The following is an 18,522-nucleotide window of genomic DNA, read 5'->3' as shown; positions in this document are numbered from 1 at the left end:
TTTACTTCCCGAACTCGGCCTGGGACCAGGCTCGACTTGTGATAACTTGGTCCAACAGGCTGTTGCCTGGATCGGCCCGCAGGTTCACATATCCACTATAGCCTGGTTGGTCCGGCACTTCTTGCAGGAACTTATCTAAATGATTTTTGAAGACCTCCACTTTTATTCCGACAATATTTCCAATGCTTGCTGGGAGGGTGTTGAACAGCCGTGGAATCCTGATGTTCAGACAACGAGTAACTTCTGATTGTGCCTATGGCACCTCTACTTCTCACTGGTTCTATTTTGCTTTTCCATCCGCATTGTCTCTCCAGTATGTTGTTATTCTACTGTGCAAATTTGGAACCTGGCCTTCCAGTATCTTCATGAATATATTACTGATACCTCTCTCATCTTCTTTCCAAAGTGTATATTTTAAGAGCTTTGAGACGGTCCCAATAATTTAGGCGTTTTATCATGTCTATGCGTGCCGCATAGATTCTCTGTATTCCCTCTACTTAAGCAATCTCTCCTGCTTTAAAGGGGATACTGAACAGTACTCAAGACGGGACAACATCTGTGATTTAAACAGTATTAATATTGCTGTGTGATCTCTGAATTTGAACGTTCTCATAATCTATCCTATCACTTTCCTGGCCGCCGCTATATTTGCTCGGTTACAGTTACTAGATGTTAGGCATCATAATTACCAGATCTTTTATATGTTGCTTTCTTTGTATGAGTAGGTCTGATTGTGTCCTGTACCCTGTGTTTCGATTAAGTTCCTCGTTTCTACCATACATAAGTTCCTGGAACTTATCACTGTTAAACATCATGTTATTTTCCGTTGCCTAATCGAAGACTTTATTTATATCGGCTAGTAGTTTTTCAGTATCATCTACAGAGGAAATTTTCATGCTGATTTTTTTTTTATCATCAGCAAAGGATGACACGAAGCTGTGACTAATATTTTTGTGTATATCCGAGATACGAATTAGATCAGTTGTACAAGAAACTGTACCCAGGGATACAAAGCTTTTCACTGTACTTGGACTTTCTCTTATTTGATTGACTGTAACGCTTTTAGTTCTGTTTAACAGAAAGTTGAAAATCTAACGCCCCACTTCACCCGGTATTCCTAATGATCTTATTTTATGAGCTATCACACTTATCACACACAGGTCCCACTAATCGAATGTTTTTGCAAAGTCTGTATATACAATATCTGCATTTTATTTTCTTCTAATGCTTCTGTGATTTTTTCATAGCTCAGTAACTGTGAAGGAGAGGACCTTCACGCTCTAAATCCCTGTTGACCTGAGTTTTGAATTTCATTGTTTTCCTTAAAATTCCATGCAGGTCGGCGATCATTCCCGGACCGTCCAAGTGGGTCGGGAACCATTCCTTCACCTGATCCGTCCCAAGTCCTTATCCTGATCCCTTCCAAGTGCTATATTCGCAATGACTTTGAGGTTTCTCTTGATAAGTCCTAAGCCTTCTATAAAACTGGAGATTTAACTTCTAATCACTGGTTCAAACACTTTTATTATTGGGATGTTAGTGCAATTAGTTTATTGTTTTTTGTTTAAGCTTTACTACCTCATTAATGTAGTGGAGCTATATATACTGATTTAAGTGCTGCTGATATCTCCACTGTATCCAGGCTCTTTCTCCATATTACATTGAGCGCTCGCGCTACTGGTACAATTATTGATGAATTTTGAATTCCACGCGTCAGGACCCGGGGCTGAGTGTATGGACATTATCACTTAAGAAACATGTTTCTGCTGACATGAGGTTTAATTAAAATACTATTATCTGTTAGTTATGATAAACTGACTTAATATTTCTCATAAATATGTCACGAATTCAAAAGATATTGTTTTATATGAGGGAATCCCTTATGTTGCATATTTTATAATAAACAGAATTTTAGCAACTCACAACACAACTACAGTGAGTTTTTTCTACACTTCTTTTAGAAGCTTTACTGAATTTATCAAAAGCTTTATTAGTTTCTATACTGCACTCCAATATTTTATCCATATAGCATAATTTTTGTCCAATATTTGGCTTGATTTCATAATCTTTCATAATTTGTCCAGTAATGACAGAAAGAAATATGTAATATTTATAACCAAAAATATATTTGATAAAGAAAATACTTGAACTATAATAACCATGTAGGCCGAAAAGCTTATACATGTAATACACGCCCAGCTATGCTATATGATATGATGGGTTTCTTATATGGAATGATTTGATATTTCTTTCAAAATTTCAATAGCTTATAGAGATCCTATAACTGAGTATTGAACCAAGGACTAGATAAAGGAGCCTAATAATTTGACTAATGATATAGTAGAGCTAGATATACAGTCTTTAATAATTTTGTCTAGGGAAAAAGTGTGATCTTAGTAAGCCTACATAATTTTCTTTATAGCTTTCATACATTACTGTTTGCAGTAACGCTATTTATAAGTTGCAGTGTGGAGTCCCAATGTGGTCGCCTTGTGGCATTTATCAGTCAGCTGCCACAGGGGATATGTACACCGAGAGATGAATCCAGCTTCTTGGTGTACATTCACTGAGAGTTTAGTAAAGTTTACTGTAGTTTTGGACAAAAGTATACCTGCTGGTTGGTCATTGCGTCCTTGTGTGACCATAATAATGCGGCAGAGGTTGATAAGCCTTAATCCCAACACCAAACCAGGCAATCAGCTAGCCATAAATATGCCGGTATTGCGATCAGTGGTTTGAGCACAGAAAATATATCCATCAATATTTAACGACGTTACGCCAGCAGAATCTAACAGAAAACGTAGGTGTTCTACTTTAAAGAGTATGAAAATATTTTAAGGGCTAACTCTAACATAAGGTTTATTAGGCTATCACTTTTGTATGTGTGTGTGTGTGTCTGTAGAATGAGAGAACATATTTATACCGCTTGTGTTTTGCACACTGTAAATACAATACACATAATACAACTAATACGTTGAGTAATCAATGTTTAGCATGTGAGGCTATTAGCAAGATCTTACTTTACCTTCAACCCTCACTATACGGCAAATTTTAGAAATCCTACACTGGGAGTAGTGAATGTTAACAGGAGGTCTCCATGACAGAACAGGAAGGCAAAGACGGCTGGGAGTCTTCGGGATCATCCGTGTGGTCTGTTGGTAGTTCCAGGGAGGGAGAGCTTGAGTCCTGGCGCTGGAGTTGGTGGGACTGGGCGACTAAAGGTGGGATGGAATCTTGGCGTTGAGTAGCGTGAGCACCTGAATGAGTGGACGAAGGTGTGCTGGAGTCTCCTTGGTGAAGTTCGTAGGGCATTGATCGGAGGGACGAAGATGTGCTGGAGTCTTGGTTAGAGTGCGGAAAGCATCTGGAGCGTGGTGACGACGAGTTAGAGTCATTACAGCTGCTCACATTATTAGGGGATGGTGAAGTTCCGGAATCCTGATGGCTGTTGAAGTTGTTAGGAGATGAAGAAGTTCCAGAGTCCTCACGACGTAAGAGGTTAGTGGATGGGTAACTTCCATTACCTTGTCGAAGAACTTGGCTGAATAGGGAAGCTCTGTAGCCTTGGCGGAGGAGTTGATCAGGTGACTGGGATATTCTGTAGACTTGGCGGTGGAAGTGATTTGGTGATGGGGAAGAGCCATTATCTTGACGTTGCAAGTTGCTAGATGGGGAAATTCCATTGTCTTGATGGAGGAAGTGGTTAGGGGATGGAGAAGTTCCATAGTCTTGACAGCTGACATGACGAGGCGATAAGAATGGAGGGGAGAGCCCGGATTCTTGACGGTTCGTGTAGTATGGAGATAAGAGAGGTGGGGAAGGCCCTGACTCTTGACGGATGAGATGGTATGGCGATAAGAGGGGTGGAGATGGCCCGGTGTCTAGGCAAGTGAGGGAGTAAGGTGATAAAGGGGGCGGGGAAGGCCCAGAATCTTGACGGGAAAGATTCATGGGTAATAAAGGAGGCGGAGAAGGTCCTGAATCTCGCCGGTTGGCTGCTACGAGTGGTGAGGGAGGGCCGGAATCTCGACGGAAAAATAGGGTATGGCCGGCTCTGAAGGGTGAAGGAGGTGGTGCAGCTGGGAAGGAAAAGTCATCGTATGCATCGTCTTCCTCGACATAGGTTGGGAGAGAGCTGGGAGCAGGAACGTCACGAAATAGTGTTGGACTCGGTGGGATGCACTGGCTATACTGTCGTCGAAGAACTCGTCGTCCACCATTGTCTCTCACACCCCTCCCTCGAGTCGTCGATGGTGCAAGAGTGGCTTTGACTGGTGCTTCTATAGTTGTTGTGGGCAGTGGACTTGCAGTAGTGCGAACTGAAGGTGGGGAGGAATTGGGAGAGCTTGGTGGGGAGAGGGTGGGAGAGGAAGCGCGACTGGTGTCGTTACTTGGGTAGTCTATACTAAGAGCTGGCACCATCAAATGGAATGATACAGACTCGCTGGCGTCTTCAGATCCGCTGGATGACTCGCTAGACTCTCGTTGCGGACCAGAAGCACTATCTGCTCGTCGAACTGTAGGGTTCTGGGCACTATCTGCCCGTTTCCAACCAGCTGCTTCCTCCTTCTGCCCAGGAGTCGTGGCCGAATTACACCGACGTAATGACGGTACTGTGTATACGGCACACATGGGCTCCTCCTCAGTGCTGCCAGCTGGCGTCAAAGAGGTGGAGCCCAAGCTGCTGCCCGGTTCACTTTCAGCCACTAATGAAGAATGAGCAGCTAAGCGCTCACAGGAAGCGTTTAGGTAACCTCCCATCGTAGGCACGAACAGAGACGTCATGGCTGGGCCAGAACGTGTAATACTGGGCATGGGAATATCTTGCACCTGTTGTCGCTTAAGAAGCTTCTGGCGACTTCGCTGGTCACGTGGGCGATGCAGGTCAGCCAGAGTTGGAGCGCGGGTAGGCACGGGCGAGGCAGCAGAAGCAGAGGGATTTATGCCTAGACGGAAAGATTGTACCTTACGACGGGCGCTCCTGGGTGATGGGGTGAGCATGGAGCGTGTCGACGCCAGGAAGGAAGGGGTTCCACTATCTATGCTTTCAGACCTGCTGCTGTTTGTATCACATACGGAATCCTCCATGAACACGGAATCAGATCCAATAGATCGGTTGTCAAAGTCTGGCGAATCTAGTGAAATGACGGAAGCCTCCCGGCCTCGCCCAGGCAGTGGGAGCCTGGCCAGGTCAGTGTTGTCGGAGACGCTGCGAACAGACCCGCAAGGGGAGATGTTGGGTGTTGGTTGGATGACATTGATGTCGATGGTCTGGATCCACTCGGCAGTGGCATGGTCGCTATCCCAGTCCATGCCACCCAGCTGGAGCACGGGTTTGTTGCCTCGTGGCCCCAGGCCAGGGACCCCCAGCAGGGCCATGGCCGTCATTTCCCCCGTCAGGTCATGGGTGGAGGATCCCGCACTGTATCCGTCACTGCTGGATCCAGTAGACTGTAGCCTTACTCCTGGTACAGAAAGGAACTCCGAGCGAACCTGTGAAAGGGTACGAATATTACCAAGGAGGCATAACCGATATTAAGAACATTACAGTAATTACAGCAACCATTGGATTAATGGTATGATAAAGGAATCTCATAGAATTCACAAGACAATAGGTACGTAGGAAATGAATCAATGGTATTGCATCTTGGTATTATCTAACTTTTTTATGGAAATCTCTTGTATTCTTCACTTATTCCTAACGAACAGAATGTGGAGGTAAAAGCATAAGAAGCCGAGGAAGAGAAAGTATGGGGACGGTTATAGGAATATAGATAAGGTAAAATATAAGGACGAGTAGTCAAGAGATCAAATTTAGCATTTAATGACGAGAAAAAAAATACAAAAAATGGCTTCCTTATTTAACTTGGAATATTGTGATTAATTATTATTAATTTTAATAAATTTTAATTAATTTTTTAATTATTAATTAATTTATTTTTCTATTAATTTTTCCGCTGGGAGAACCAGCAGAGGGATATGCATGCAATAAAGGTGCCTACACGCATTATAAGCTGATTTTTAGCATGCAATATTGCGTAAATCTACACTCATTAATAATAATTATTAATTAATTTTAATTACTAACGATAAAATTACCATAACAAATTACCTTTACATTCTGCGATAAATTTTCCTTACTAGCAATATATCTTACTGTTATATGTGTCCACTTACTGAAGTTACCCTGCTGGTATATGTGTCCACTTACTGAAGTTACCCCTGCTGTTATATGTGTCCACTTACTGAAGTTACCCCTGCTGTTATATGTGTCCACTTACTGAAGTTACCCCTGCTGGTATATGTGTCCACTTACTGAAGTTACCCCTGCTGTTATATGTGTCCACTTACTGAAGTTACCCCTGCTGGTATATGTGTCCACTTACTGAAGTTACCCCTGCTGGTATATGTGTCCACGTACTGAAGTTATCCTGCTGGTATGTGTGTCCACTCACTGAAGTTATCCTGCTGTTATATGTGTCCACTCACTGAAGTTATCCTGCTGTTATATGTGTCCACTCACTGAAGTTATCCTGCTGTTATATGTGTCCACTTACTGAAGTTACTCCTGCTGGTATATGTGTCCACTCACTGAAGTTATCCTGCTGTTATATGTGTCGACTCACTGAAGTTATCCTACTGTTATATGTGTCCACTCACTGAAGTTATCCTGCTGTTATATGTGTCCACTCACTGAAGTTATCCTGCTGTTATATGTGTCCACTCACTGAAGTTATCCTGCTGTTATATGTGTCCACTCACTGAAGTTATCCTACTGTTATATGTGTCCACTCACTGAAGTTATCCTGCTGTTATATGTGTCCACTCACTGAAGTTATCCTGCTGTTATATGTGTCCACTCACTGAAGTTATCCTGCTGTTATATGTGTCCACTTACTGAAGTTATCCTGCTGTTATATGTGTCCACTTACTGAAGTTATCCTGCTGTTATATGTGTCCACTCACTGAAGTTATCCTGCTGTTATATGTGTCCACTCACTGAAGTTATCCTGCTGTTATATGTGTCCACTTACTGAAGTTATCCTACTGTTATATGTGTCCACTCACTGAAGTTATCCTGCTGTTATATGTGTCCACTCACTGAAGTTACCCTACTGTTATATGTGTTCACTTACCCATTTCAGTGACCAAACTCTTACCTGACTTACAGTTTGCGCAAACCATCTAAATTTCTGATTGCTCACTTGTGTGACTTACCGATTGTACAGTGGTCTGACTTACCGATTGTGCTGGGTCATCTCGCTCGAAGGAAGAGTTGCGAGAGCTGTTGATCCTTAACACACTCCCTGGTAAGCTTTTCACCCTTGGGGAAGAGAAGTGAGTAAATGAGAGAGAGAGAGAGAGAGAGAGAGAGAGAGAGAGAGAGAGAGAGAGAGAGAGAGAGAGAGAGAGAATGTGAGAGTTTAAATTATACAATTCACACATCTTATTAAACACAGCACCAGTTAATTGACGGAAGAGAGGCTGGAACCAAAGAGCGAAAGCTCAACTCTCGTCAGCACAACTAGGTGAGTACAACATTTCTTTGGATATTTTTTTTTTTTCATTTTACAAATTTCCGCCAGTTACCGGAAACTGAAAGACAATATCAAGTTGTAAATTAAGTCATTACATAATAAAAAGTTCGTAACTCGGGCACTATTTGATATCGAATGTAATGATTTAACAAAGCAGTTAACTGTTGACAAAATACAGAGACGATTAACATGTTGAAAAACCACCCCCAAATATTGTGGATTTTTAATCAGTTGGACCGGACACAACTATTGTTACTGAAGTGGTTTGCTAGTGAGCTAAACTCACACTGTGCACTTGGGATTACTAAAGACTTTACAATTGATATATTAACTTCTGCTTGGAATGTCATTTACACGACTTTGTAGATAAAGATTTATTTTTGAAGGTCGGTTGAAATACACACACACACACACATATATATTTATATATATATATATATATATATATATATATATATATATATATATATATATATATATATATATATATATATAATATAATTATCAGTAGTCCTTAATAACCTAATGTGACCTGAGTCACTAGCAAACTGGTGGCTCGTGTCCTGCAGTCCAACCTTTCCAAGGATCTGACTAACAAGTATGACCTCGTACTTGGCACAGTAAACTCGCATGACTTAATTATTACAGCGTTAACTATCATGACCCCGAGTTAACTCAAGACCGAGTTAGTATTACCCCCGCACCTGATTAAACATATGACCTAGGAAACAACCTTTACCTACCACTGGGTTAACTAGCCTGTGGCAGTATTTGCTGAACCAGCCATTCCCAGAACTTGGTTAATTAGCCAGTACCAGGACTAGCGGTAACTAGCCAGACAGGAACTAACAACCAAAATATGCTAACAACTTAGGGTCTTGCTACTGAATTTCAGCCCGAGGACAATTGTCCTTACGACTTAATAGTCCTACGACCCACCCACAGGCTAACACGCTCTGGGGATTCACCTACTGCGGGATTCACCTACTCCCCAGAACTTACCTACCCTAGGACTCGCCTACTCCCAGGACTCACCTACCCTAGAACTCACCTACCACAGGACTCACCTACCCCCCAGGACTCACCTACCCCCCAGAACTCACCTACCACAGGACTTGCCTACCCCAAAACTCACCTACCCCCAGGACTCGCCTACCCTAGGACTCGCCTACTCCCAGGACTCACCTACCCTAGAACTCACCTACCCCAGGACTCACCGACCACAGGACTCACCTACCCCAGGACTCACCGACCACAGAACTCACCTACCCTAGAACTCACCTACCCCAAAACTCACCTACTCCCAGGACTCGCCTACCCCCCAGGACTCACCTGAAGGAGTTGTTGAGGCTGGAGTAGGAACCAACGGATCGGTGGATCGGAAGAGGCGCTGATCCCGTCTCTCCTCTACCGTTGTAGCAGCGACCCAAGGTGTCCATACCGTTCACCTTCTGCAACCTCTCCTGGCTGAGGGAAGAGAAAGGAAAGGTGGGAAGGACCAGTGGGCGTGTTAGAGCAAGGCACTGAGGTCACACTGCATCTCTGGCACCACACTTAGTGTCCAGAGCACAGTGCTCAACACAACCCAGTACTATGTTGATGGCCAACACAGTACTGTGTTCATTACAGCTGGTACTGTGTTAATTATGCCAAATAACACGACAAATAACCTCTATTTCCTGCTTTCTCTCCAAGAGCACAGTTGCTTATCCAGTTTAACAGTTCATGCCACTTGGACTTGTCGGTACCGGGCCTGGCTTCGCTTCTTGTGGTCACTTCATCGTACTCCTGATCAGTCCAACACACTTCTGATCAGTCCAACACACTCCTGATCAGTCCAACACACTCCTGATCAGTCCAGCTCACTCCTGATCAGTCCAACACACTCCTGATCACCCAAGACACTCCTGATCACCTCCAAGACACTCCTGATCGCCCCATTACATTCCTGATCATCTCAACACACCCAAAAACACTCGATCATGGTCGTCCTATCACACATTTGATCATCTTAACACACTCCAAGTCGCCTTGAGGCACTTAATAGCCTAGAACTCTCTCTTTATCTCCTCAGCACATCTTTGTGCTTCTTCTGAAATGGTTGAGTATTTTAGGCATCCTTAATGTGGTCAACCGCAGGTTTGGTGTATCACTTCCGGTAACCGGCCATCACATCCTTATAATGTCTCTCTAGGATCTATCAGTCCCGTCTTCTGTTTCTTGCCTCAAGCGTCTTATCAACTGTCTATCTCCCTTAAGTCCCTAAGGCAATTTTTGAGGATTAAAAGCACTAAGCAAGGATGGCTTTTTCAGCACTTGATAGGAATAAGTGGATAGATAAGGAATTGGTACATGAGGATAACATTGGGAATCGAACGCAAAGCACGCATGAAGCGAAGTCGCCGTTTAACCACCGAACAGTCCGAGTAGATGGGACGCCCCGAAGTCCCTGTGTAATACTCCCACTAGCCAAGCAGTCATCCCTCCAAGACCTGCTATCTTAACACTGACCTGACGGGGCCGGGGCACTGAACGCCCCGAAGCCCCTGTGTAATACTCCCACTAGCCAAGCAGTCATCCCTCCAAGACCTGCTATCTTAACACTGACCTGACAGGGTTGGAGCACCAGTAGTCGAGGGACGCCCCGAAGTCCCTGTGTAATACTCCCACTAGCCAAGCAGTCATCCCTCCAAGACCTGCTATCTTAACACTGACCTGACGGGGCTGGAGCACCAGTAGTCGAGGGACGCCCCGAAGCCCCTGTGTAATACTCCCACTAGCCAAGCAGTCATCCCTCCAAGACCTGCTATCTTAACACTGACCTGACAGGGCTGGGGCACCAGTAGTCGTAGTAGTCGAGGGGCCGGTCGGGCATGTCCTCGAGGCTCGGGTAGAGCTCGTACTTGCGCCGCGGCTTGCACTTGCTCTTGTACAGGATGAGGGTGACGGTGAAGATGAAGAAGAGGGCTAGCGTAACGGCGGTTCGGATCCCCGTCCACACGTCGTAAGTTGAGTAGAACTCCTGTCGAAAAGAGTTAGTTAGACTTGAGTAGATATTGGAATCTAAGAAATGATTTGATTTTGCGGGTTAGGTTGGCAGTAGTTCATTAATCGTTGAAACAATTTTCCGGAGGAGACTTTAAGGCTCTTCTTAAATTCCGTATTAGGGTCGCTATCTTGGCTAAACAAGAGTCTACTTACAATACGTCGATTGTAGAATAAAGGTCTTGTCGAACAGGTAAGGAAGGTCGATACATAGGTGAAAACAACATCTGATAAGTTTATTAAGAGAGGAGTTAGGAAAGAGAGGGAATATCATAGATTGCTTTGGTTATGCCACTGTGCGGGTTCGATGGCTGGTACAGCACGCTGTAAGCATCATTTTTATAGTCGGTATATTGTTCCCAACAATCTCTTTTAAACAAACTACACAGGGTTGGCCTGAGACATATTTGAAAGTATTAACTTCATGTATTTTTAGGCACCAGACACACAAGCTGTTCTCCGCGTTCCGACCTCACGGTCATTCATGATCAAGTGCTGAGTGCGCAACCTGTCTGTCCTCTTACGAAGAGCGGCGCATTTCGCACCTATGCGTTATACAAGGCCAAAAAAATCGTCGTACTATAAAATGTAAGCTGCTGGCGAAAATGACGTACTGTCCCGTTTTCTGTTTTGGGTCCTCTGGTAGATTAGACGACACTTTAAATTGACCGTTTTCTTGACGTTGGAAAAAGCACAGTACCGCTCTTGTGCCAGGTAAGTCCACTACGGGCTCGCCATAGCCCGTGCTACTTGCCCCGCTCCTGTGCCAGGTATGTTACGGGCTCACCATAGCCCGTGCTACTTGGAACTTCCGAGTAGCTGAATCTATAAGAACAACAACATGACGTTGGGAAACATTAGGGGGGACGCGCTGTATTGCGTTACATCAGAGTGACGCCACTGTACCAGGATCACCCACGTTCAGTATCATGACATATTAATTATGTTCATGCTAATGTGAATTTCATTTTGCAATGTGAATTTCATTAGTTATTACTTCCCTTTTATAATGTGAATTTCATTAGTTATTACTTCCCTTTTATAATGTGAATTTTGAAGTGAGGCTCTGTAACAGTTTGGTGTAATTAAACACTGTTCCCATGAAAAATTGAAACGACATTGTGAAGCATCGTTGCCTATATATAGAAAGTTTTCCAGGTATTCGCTAGCTGATGGAATCGTATTTATTGTGTCCCTCTGATTGCAAGAATGATGTTATTCTGCTCACTGTTTTGAGTAATTATTTAATAATGTAATAGTAAAAAACTTAATAATAATAATAGACATAATATAATATAATAATAAACATAATATATTAATAATAATAAACATAATAAAAATAATTAACATTGTAATATATTAAGAATAATAGCATTGTGATTATTGTTAATCTAATTTTCAATCTATGATTTCCCCCTCAAACAAAAGTAAATATATTAGATGTCACTAATTGCTCTAATAAAATTTATATCTAAAAACACTTTTAAGTTACATGTGCTTACTTTCTAATAATTTAACAATTTAATCAAACAATTAATTATTCACTTATCTCTTGCAGACTAACAATTCTTTCAGAAGATAGTAATTCTGCCAATTGTTAAACGTTATCATAGTCCCAATTATTAACTTCATTATAAAATTTCCTCAGATATTAAATATTTTATAATAAAAGTTTAATGGTGTTCGAATATTTTTTATGTAAAGTTAAAAACTAAATGAAACGAGTACAACAAGACTCATTGGCGAGGCATGAGGGCTAGTCCTCGCTTCGCAGGGATCAATGTTAGCAAAATATTGCTAGGTGAGTGCACGCACACGCACACGCACACACACACACACACACACACACACACACACACACACACACACACACACACACACACACACACACACACACACACACATAACACACACAAACACACACACACACACACACACACACACACACACACACACACACACACACACACACACACATTAATGCACGGATGGAATGGACTAGGCAGTGATGTGGTGGAGGCTGACTCCATACACAGTTTTAAATGTAAATATGATAGAGCCCAATAGGCTCAGGAACCCTGTACACCAGTTGACTGACAGTTGAGAGGCGGGACCAAAGAACCGAAGCTCAAAAACCCCTCCCCCCCCCCCCCCCCCGCTACCCACAACTAGACGAGTACACTTGCCCCTTCAGACACTTACCTCCAGTTCGCGTTCCTTCTCCAGACGTCTGAGAGCCTCACCGTCTGTGGAGGTGGGAGACACCACCGTCGTGGAGTCTGAGGAAGGAGGAGGAGGAGTTACTACAGCACCTGGAGGGCAACACTCAGGTAATGAGGCTCGGTGGAAAGTTCAGTCGATCGACGACGGCTTAATTTGGGCTACAGGGGCAAAGGAGGGGGAGGGAAGGGTCGATTGGGCACGGATCCAAGGCATTATCAAGGTAATTAGACTCGTACGGAGTCGTGATATTTAGGCTGAGTTACCGAATAAACCGAATTTTCTGTATAATGATTTTTTTCGATCAATTTTTCTTATGCATTTAAGGATGCATTTAATAAAGCACTTAAATGCATAAGAAAAATTTAATGAAAAAATCATTATTGAGAGAGTTCGGTTTATTCGGCAATTCAGCCTTAATAATATCACTACTCCGTACGAGTCTAATTACCTTGATAATGCCTTGGATCCGTGCCCAATCGACCCTTCCCTCCCCCTCCTTTGTCCATGTAGCCCAAATTAAGCCGTCGTCGATCGACTGAACTTTCCCACTGAAACCTCATTACCTCATTACGATAAACATTGTTTATATTTTGAACCAAAACTAACTTGCCAACTTTATCTATTCTAAATAAGCCGACTATTCCTCAGTATTGCCTAACTTAAATAAAGTAATCGTCATTATTTAGTCAGATACCAACGGCCATGCCACGTTGAGAACACCGCTTCTCTCAAAGGTAATCCTTATCATATGTAGCCGGTCGGCCGAGCGGACAGCACGCTGGGCTTGTGATCCTGTGGTCCTGGGTTCAATCCCAGGCGCCGGCGAGAAACAATGGGCAGAGTTTCTTTCACCCTATGCCCCTGTTACCTAGCAGTAAAATAGGTACCTGGGTGTTAGTCAGCTGTCACGGGCTGCTTCCTGGGGGTGGAGGCCTGGTCGAGGACCGGGCCGCGGGGACACTAAAAGCCCCGAAATCATCTCAAGATAACCTCAAGATGTATCACAATGAAAAACTCATATAAAATAAATTTGTATACTATTAAATATGAAAAAATTAGGGTTTGCTAGGCAAGTGCAGCTCTTATGGTATGACATAAATATGCTAGAAAACCACAGTGAAAATTATTGTAATTCAAGGTGACATGTTTAGTGATATCCTGAATATCTATATTAAAGAGAATGTTTATCTTTCGGTCTGTTCGAAGTTGGAGGCCAGACGCCTGGGGCTAGCATCACCAAACTTTGCATGGTAACTGGTCTTTGGTCTGGGATGGTCATAGGCGGGTCGGAGTCAATTCCCTTGCATGAAATGTAAAATGACAATAATTCTCAATTCCGTTAAATGCAGACTCTAGCCTCACCGAGCATCATCCGGCAAATTATTTTCAACGTGATGATTAAGTGTTAGTGTGTCTTATGTAGTTTTATTTTTTATTGTTGTAGTGACGATGGTTACAGTGATGAAGGGAAAATAAGGTGTAGAGAGATTGGTAGTAAAGGTAAGGAATGAGGTGAAGGATAGGGTTGTTGGTTAATGGCAGGGAGGGTGGAGAAGGGAAGACAATATGTGTGTCAGTGCACGTGAGAGCCCGACATGGCTCCCCCGGGTGCTGCATATCCTCTTCTTCGATGATTGAGGGTCCCTACACACAGCCAGAGGTGCCCCCTATATATATATCCATATTATACACGTGTAAATTTAAATCATTATATACTTAAACTAAGTCTTACCTCCCATGAGGATAGAAGGATGAATCACAGTAGTATTTCCATTAGGAAGTGACGTCACAGCCATAGTCACGTGATACCTACGTCACCATCGCTTGCGATTCTGTTGAAGAAAAAGTAGTTGTTATATAGATGCCTGAGGCACAGCCGAGAGGGGTCGTCGGCCCGGAGACAAAGAGAATGAATTAAAAAGACAAAATTCATTCAGACAAAGATAAAAAGAACAATTAAAAGTGGCATACATGTAAGTATATAATGGTACAATATTGCTGTCAATGAATATTAACTTAAAAGAGTGTAAGAATTCTTAAGTTTACTTAAACACAGGAAGGTCTGTAAGTACACTGTCACTACCAAATTTCTCTGTGGCTCGATAAGCACACTGTAGCTAACCCATTTGTCTGTGGCTCGAAAAAGTCCACCGTAACTACGTAACTTCTCAGTAAGTTACGGTAAGCACACCGTAACTGCAACAGTCAGTTTGGAGTTCGTTAAATGCACTGTAAGTACACAACTCGCTATGGCTGCAGCATTTATTAATATACACTAATTAAACAATCACAGTCAAATGTTTTATCGTATTGTGCGGCAACATATAATAATCGGCCACTGTCATTTTTACGATATATTAAAGCAGAGGTAACTAAAATAGGTTCGCATTTAAAATAGCTCAATTGTCCACGTACCATAAGGGCGAAGATATTTTTTGTCGCTAATTCTGGCTCCATTCAGTCTCAGATTGAAGATACAACACTAACAAATTCATTACAGTATTATCTCATATTACATGGATGTTACAATAAATTTTAGAATGACAAACAGGTGGGCAATGACGAACACAAACCAGCAGAGAATACAGACGTCGAAAAACTGTTGTAGTTTCATAAGAAACTTATGTTTCTTATGACTAAACCCTAGTCTTAGTTTAAATAAACTACGAAAGAGTGTGAGAAGGAGGTAGAGAGAGAGAGAGAGAGAGGGAGAGAGAGGGAGAGAGAGGGAGAGAGAGGGAGACAGAGGGAGAGAGAGGGAGAGAGAGAGAGAGAGAGAGAGAGAGAGAGAGAGAGAGAGAGAGAGAGAGAGAGAGAGAGAGAGAGAGAGAGAGAGAGAGAGAGAGAGAGGAGAGGGGGGGATTGCGGTGGTTCAAGAAAGAAGATAATTTTAGGTGGAGCAAACAAGACAGAGACGGAAATTAAAATCCCCCCCAAAAAAATCTCTTTACGCAACAACCAGTAAAACCTCCCCCACTGAACTTGTTGCATCCCACAGGCTGTAAATCTTAGCGAGCAGTGAAAACTTTAAGGTAGTTGTGGTGGCCAACACTGACCTCTGTGTCCGAGGTACTTACGGGCTACCATGGAAGAGCGCATACAGCTTTCTTGCTCTGGAGGGTTAGGGAGGGGGGGGGAACTTGGGGAAGATGAAGAAGTGCAGTTGGTAGAGGAGAAGAAGCTAAAGAGGAGGTGGAAGAGGAAAGGGTATGAAGAACAGCAAGAAGTTGAAGAGAAATGTAACGAAGGAAGGCTTTCTGATGTCCGACAGCCCCAGTGTAGAATTAGAAAATCATCTTAATTAAGGCAGTGTCTGGGATGCTCCCGGACTCAGGTTCGAATCCTCGTCACGGCCCTTGTGGATTTGTTCATTAGAAAATAATCTTTCTCTCGAAACTTGCTATTCAAACCACGTCAAGAGATCAACACTAGAAAAAGCAGGCTAGTGTGGCAGGCTAGTGTGGCAGGCTGGTGTGGCATGCTGGTGTGACTATGATTGGGTGAAGGCTTACCGTCTGGGAAGGAAGCAAAGTGTTATAGTAAGAGTGAAAATACAAAACGGAGAAGGGAAGAGAATTGTGAGGAGGAAGCGCCAATCCATTACGACTATATAGCACTGGGAAGGGGTCAGGGGTAAGGATTTAGGATGGGACGGGGGGAAGGAATGGTGCCCAACCACTTGGACGGTCGGGGATTGAACGCCGACCTTGATCAAGCAAGACCCCCAATGGGGGGTCCAACTTCCAACCCATCAACCAGCAAAAAAGGCACAGAAAGAGCTCCTGGGTGGTGCAAGCCTTCGGCATATCCCGCAAGATTGCTCGAAGAACCGTGAGTATAGAGAGGTGCTCCTGTTAATACACTTAGTACGGTATTATGTTGATGGAAAGCCTTCGAGGCAAGCTTCGAGCCACACAAAAACGAAGAACATCATCATTGAACATCATTTAGGACGCCAAACTTATCACTATGGCATAAAACAACATTTACAAGAAATTGAAAGAGAATCAAATACCACAACATCACCACCATCGCCACCAGGAGGCGCACACACACACACTCCTTATGACCACAACGCGTCTCTCCTCTCCCACCTGGTGAAACACTTTCTCTATGACCTCAAAATATTTCTGAATATTCATGCTGTGTTGCGCTCTTTTGTCTGTAAAATGTGGAAAGTGAAAATGTTGCTCTGTGTTCCGGAGGGTGGAAGAGAGGTTTGTGTTGCTTGTTTTGGTTGCATAGTTACAGTCATCATCGTTATTTTTAAGTTACTCTTTGTTTTTAAGCTACAATTTTCATACTTTATTTAGTTATTTTGTTATTTTAAACTTTATTTTTAGTTTGCAATTATCTGTAGCATTCCGGTTCAAGTTAAGGTGAACCCAGACGAGTTCAGATGAATTTGAGACGAGTTCTGAGTGAGTAAAGATAAGGTTGGCTGCGTTACTGGCTGGCTTATCTTTTTGCGAAAGAAACTTTATAACTGATAGCCAAATGTGGAGCTATCATTAGAAGTTATCATAGAGGAAAGTATCTGTATAAATATTATGTAGGATATGTATGGTGTGGGGATAGCAAAATGCATATTGACTGGTCACTTTCCTTCTGTGTTGCAGAAAATGCATTCAGACTCCTTCAAGATATATACCGAGCTCTGTCATTTGTTCATCTTATTTTTCTCTTACCTGTTCCTCACCTCTTATCTCATTCTCTTACCTTACTTATTTGCCTGTGCCCTTCCTCTCTTCTATTACACGACCGACCGAAATGTCGTCGTTTCTTCATTTTCTGATGTGTGGTTTGGTCGTGATATGTTATTGTCACTCATCGTCTACGTATCTAATACCAAGTTTATTAAGAGAGAGAGAGAGAGAGAGAGAGAGAGAGAGAGAGAGAGAGAGAGAGAGAGAGAGAGAGAGAGAGAGAGAGAGAGAGAGAGAGAGAGAGAGAGAGACTAACTTTCCTGCCATTTTTGACACACACTTCCCGTGCTTAACTTTAGTGAGAGATAAAGTTAGCACCGCCTTAGCTTGGACCAGGAGACTCGATGCCATATTGTCTAAGAGAAAGCTCTTACATGTATAAATATAAAATCACTCCGGGAATCGAACCGTACTTACACAATGTGTCTTCATGTCTTATTCCTGATAAAATATAATACGATATACCACTCTCAGGTCATGAAGCCTCTCTCTCTGTGCTGGGTCTTCCAAAGCCTGGTTGATAAGGCTGCCAGGGGAAAAAAAAAGTCAGTTAAGAAGCGATCATCTTATCGAAACCATGTCAGGTTTATTTTGGGATCCCCCTAAGGTGAAATTGTTTTATGTTTTAAGTATGTGAAGCTGCTGCCCAATCAGTTCGACCGTACATCACCAACATCTCAGACCAAAAGAATATGATCAAGCTGTTATCACGCTGCAGTGGCTGTTTGATGTTCCTGTTTGGCGAACACGAAGTCAACTCACGTGAATGTGTCCGACAAAGATTACCTTGCAAAGATGTCCATTACAATTTCTCCTTTTCTGACTAACCATTAAAGAAGTAACTAAAAGTCTGCCTAGCGATTTCAATATCTGGCTCTTGGACGACGGCTTTCTCTAGACTTGCTCTTGTAGGATATCAGGAAAATTCTGGAGCAGAGAAAACAAATCTAGGCATCACCATAAACCCTTCCAGATGTTTAGAAGCCATTTCCTACTCAAACATGATAAGT

General features: G+C 42.9%; 1 protein-coding gene across 4 annotated transcripts in view; it reads right to left on the bottom strand.

The window, feature by feature from the left end:
* Positions 1 to 1,506: 1,506 nt before the first annotated feature.
* LOC123754384 (uncharacterized) overlaps positions 1,507 to 18,522 on the bottom strand; it is a 106,827-nt gene continuing 89,811 nt past the window's right edge. For all 4 annotated transcript variants that reach the window (XM_045736750.2, XM_069326471.1, XM_045736751.2 and 1 more), the window contains 6 exons: positions 14,539 to 14,638; positions 12,786 to 12,862; positions 10,361 to 10,560; positions 8,871 to 9,005; positions 7,243 to 7,324; positions 1,507 to 5,493 (listed from right to left, as the gene is read on the bottom strand). In XM_045736750.2, coding sequence (XP_045592706.2) covers positions 3,082 to 5,493; positions 7,243 to 7,324; positions 8,871 to 9,005; positions 10,361 to 10,560; positions 12,786 to 12,862; positions 14,539 to 14,602 — 2,970 coding nt within the window. In that variant the 5' untranslated portion in view covers positions 14,603 to 14,638 and the 3' untranslated portion in view covers positions 1,507 to 3,081. The remainder of the gene's footprint in view (positions 5,494 to 7,242; positions 7,325 to 8,870; positions 9,006 to 10,360; positions 10,561 to 12,785; positions 12,863 to 14,538; positions 14,639 to 18,522) is intronic.

The sequence above is a fragment of the Procambarus clarkii genome, chromosome 18, assembly GCF_040958095.1.
Source record: "Procambarus clarkii isolate CNS0578487 chromosome 18, FALCON_Pclarkii_2.0, whole genome shotgun sequence".
NCBI classification, from domain to species: Eukaryota; Metazoa; Arthropoda; class Malacostraca; order Decapoda; family Cambaridae; genus Procambarus; species Procambarus clarkii.
This window is presented reverse-complemented; position numbering and strand designations above follow the sequence as displayed.